General features: G+C 41.8%; 1 protein-coding gene across 1 annotated transcript in view; it reads right to left on the bottom strand.

The window, feature by feature from the left end:
• The window catches only part of LOC308382284 (glucosidase 2 subunit beta-like), a gene marked incomplete at both ends in the record, with an annotated part of 175,045 nt that overhangs the window by 27,800 nt on the left and 144,745 nt on the right, over window positions 1-2,500 (bottom strand). The window contains one exon of the mRNA XM_080859995.1: window positions 2,229-2,300. Within this exon, the coding sequence (XP_080716121.1) occupies window positions 2,229-2,300 (72 nt within the window). The remainder of the gene's footprint in view (window positions 1-2,228; window positions 2,301-2,500) is intronic.

Raw genomic sequence — 2,500 nt, 5'->3', positions numbered from 1 at the left:
AAGAGACATATGATATGGCTCCTTTATCCGGGGAACACACACACACACACACACACACACACACACACACACACACACACACACACACACACACACACACTCACTCGAGGTAAGTGACATATGATATGGCTCCTTTATCCGGGGAACACACACACACACACACACACACACACACACACACACACACACACACACACACACACACTCACTCGAGGTAAGTGACATATGATATGGCTCCTTCATCCGGCGCTGCAGAGATAATGGACGGCGCTGCATTCGGGGAGCAGAATATAAAGTAGGTTCTCGCTGGTAAACGTCACACCTCGAGGTGCATTATTTTCCTCCGCCTGAACGCAGTGAAGTCCAATATTCTGCTTATACCATGCTTGCCATACTTGCAGTTTTTTTTGCAGATAGAATTGCCATATTTTAACCGGTTAACTAACTGGTTTGTAGAACTATTATATATAGTCTTTCTATCTCTTCTTACAGGACAAACTGCCGTTACTAGTTCTAACAAGGATGGTTGCTATGGTTAAAGCCCAGTCATGAGTTCCATTCCTCTTGTTGCCAAACTACCATATCCCAGCATTCTGTTAAGCCTTAGCATTGTGTCAGTGTGGTCCTTAGCCCAAGTGTAGTGTAACAAAGCTAAATGCTATTCCACTCTATGTGACATGTTGCTACTCTCATCGGCCCACTAGTTTGTAACTCTCTCTCAAGGCAACAGTTCATTTAAACTTCACATCAAACTTAGCGAATTGATATGCAAGTGTAACACGGTTAAACAAATTGAACTATTTCATAGGTGTGCAAATATCAGAAGTTCCTTGACGTTCCAAATAACAGTAATGAATTAAAATAAGGAATTAAACGTTACAATAAGGAATTAAATGAAGTCATAGTATAATGAACAGTAAAGGGCCTGTTTATGGCATGGCTGACAACACTGTTTTCAGTGAGGACAGTGAAGGTTTTGTATCTTGAAGGACTTTGTAATGTTTGCAAAGTGCAATAAAGCTTAAAGCTTAAATAAGCCACTATTAAAGAAGCTCTAGAGTTATTTAGTGGATCACATTCAAGTTCGGTTTTTCTGTTATTCAGAACTTCTAAGGTTAGTATAATTTAAAGGTTCTTCTGTGGGGATGCTTGGTATGATGCTGCTCAGTTCTAGTTCTGGATATCCGCTGAGTAGAACCTATAGGCAAAGGGTTCTAGACTTAAGGGATATGGACTAAAGACACCCTACCAAAGCGATAAACAGCTTGTGAATTCTTCAGCAAAGGTTTCATGTTTTGGAAGTTAGCTTGAAGCCCTTGGGTCATTTATAAAACCTGTTGCTGACGAAAATGAGATTATTTTGATAAACAGATTTCAGGTTCTTAATATAATATTTGCCAAAGGGTTATCTCGAAAGCACTCATGCGCGACACCAAGAGAAAGTACAGTATCCTTGATATTTATTTAATGTCAAATAAAAGTTTTTGTAGCAGGCTGATTCGTGATCCAAAAGTAATGGGCTCCGTCTTTTCTTCACGTCCCCCCCCCCACGCACCGCTAATGGAAGCCATGTCAAGGACGACGACAGCCACAGTGCCGTGACACAAAATTAAAACCTTTATTTTTCTCCTATCATTCTTATTTTTTTTCGGGACAAAAAGAAAACTTCGACGTCTGAGAGGGATATTTGGCTGAAATAATTGCACGCTGAGAGGAGTGTGATGGCAGGGGGACAGCGGCGTCCTAATGAGAGAGCGACAGCGGGACGGCATGGCGACATCCCATAATTAAAGCCTCCGCCACCCAAGGGGGGGGGGGGGAAACGGAGACTGGAGTTACGACGGGAAAAAAAAGAATATAATTAAAAATGAGGCGTTCGCTCAAACGAGAGGCAGACCTGACAGCCCCAGAACAGGACCTGATGAGCTGATGTGTGAGTCTATGATGTCACTACTGAGAAAGTTCTTCTTGCTGTTGTTGTTATTGATGATGATGATGATGATGATGAGGACGAGGAGGAAGACGAAACAATAAGATAAAACCCACAGTTCCAAATGCAAAGAGACGTTGTTTCTTAAGAGACCAGGCACAAATCTTAAAAAAAAATTACGTTCATACTGTTGTGCAATTACTACAGTTTAGGAAGAATCAGTTAAGTCTCCATTTCCACGGAGTTCAAAGGTCACATGTCAAATGCACACTGAAGCACTCTATAGAGAAACACTTACCCCAACAAAACTTCAGTTCCCACCTGGCTCTTCTGGGTGACTTGATTGAAGGGGCAAAGGGTGTATGAGTACCTGCAGGATCACATCAACAAGAAAACTGGTAAGTGTGTGTCCTGTCCTTGTCATTTGGACAGGATGTTTCAAACTGGTAAGTGTGTGACCTGTCCTTGTCATTTGGACAGGATGTTTCAAACTGGTAAGTGTATGTCCTGTCCTTATCATTTGGACAGGATGTTTCAAACTGGTAAGTGTATGTCCTGTCCTTGTCATTT

The sequence above is a fragment of the Sprattus sprattus genome, assembly GCF_963457725.1.
Source record: "Sprattus sprattus genome assembly, chromosome: 21".
NCBI lineage: Eukaryota > Metazoa > Chordata > Actinopteri > Clupeiformes > Clupeidae > Sprattus > Sprattus sprattus.
The sequence above is the reverse complement of the archived record's forward strand: the minus strand, read 5'-3'. Positions and strand labels throughout refer to the sequence as shown.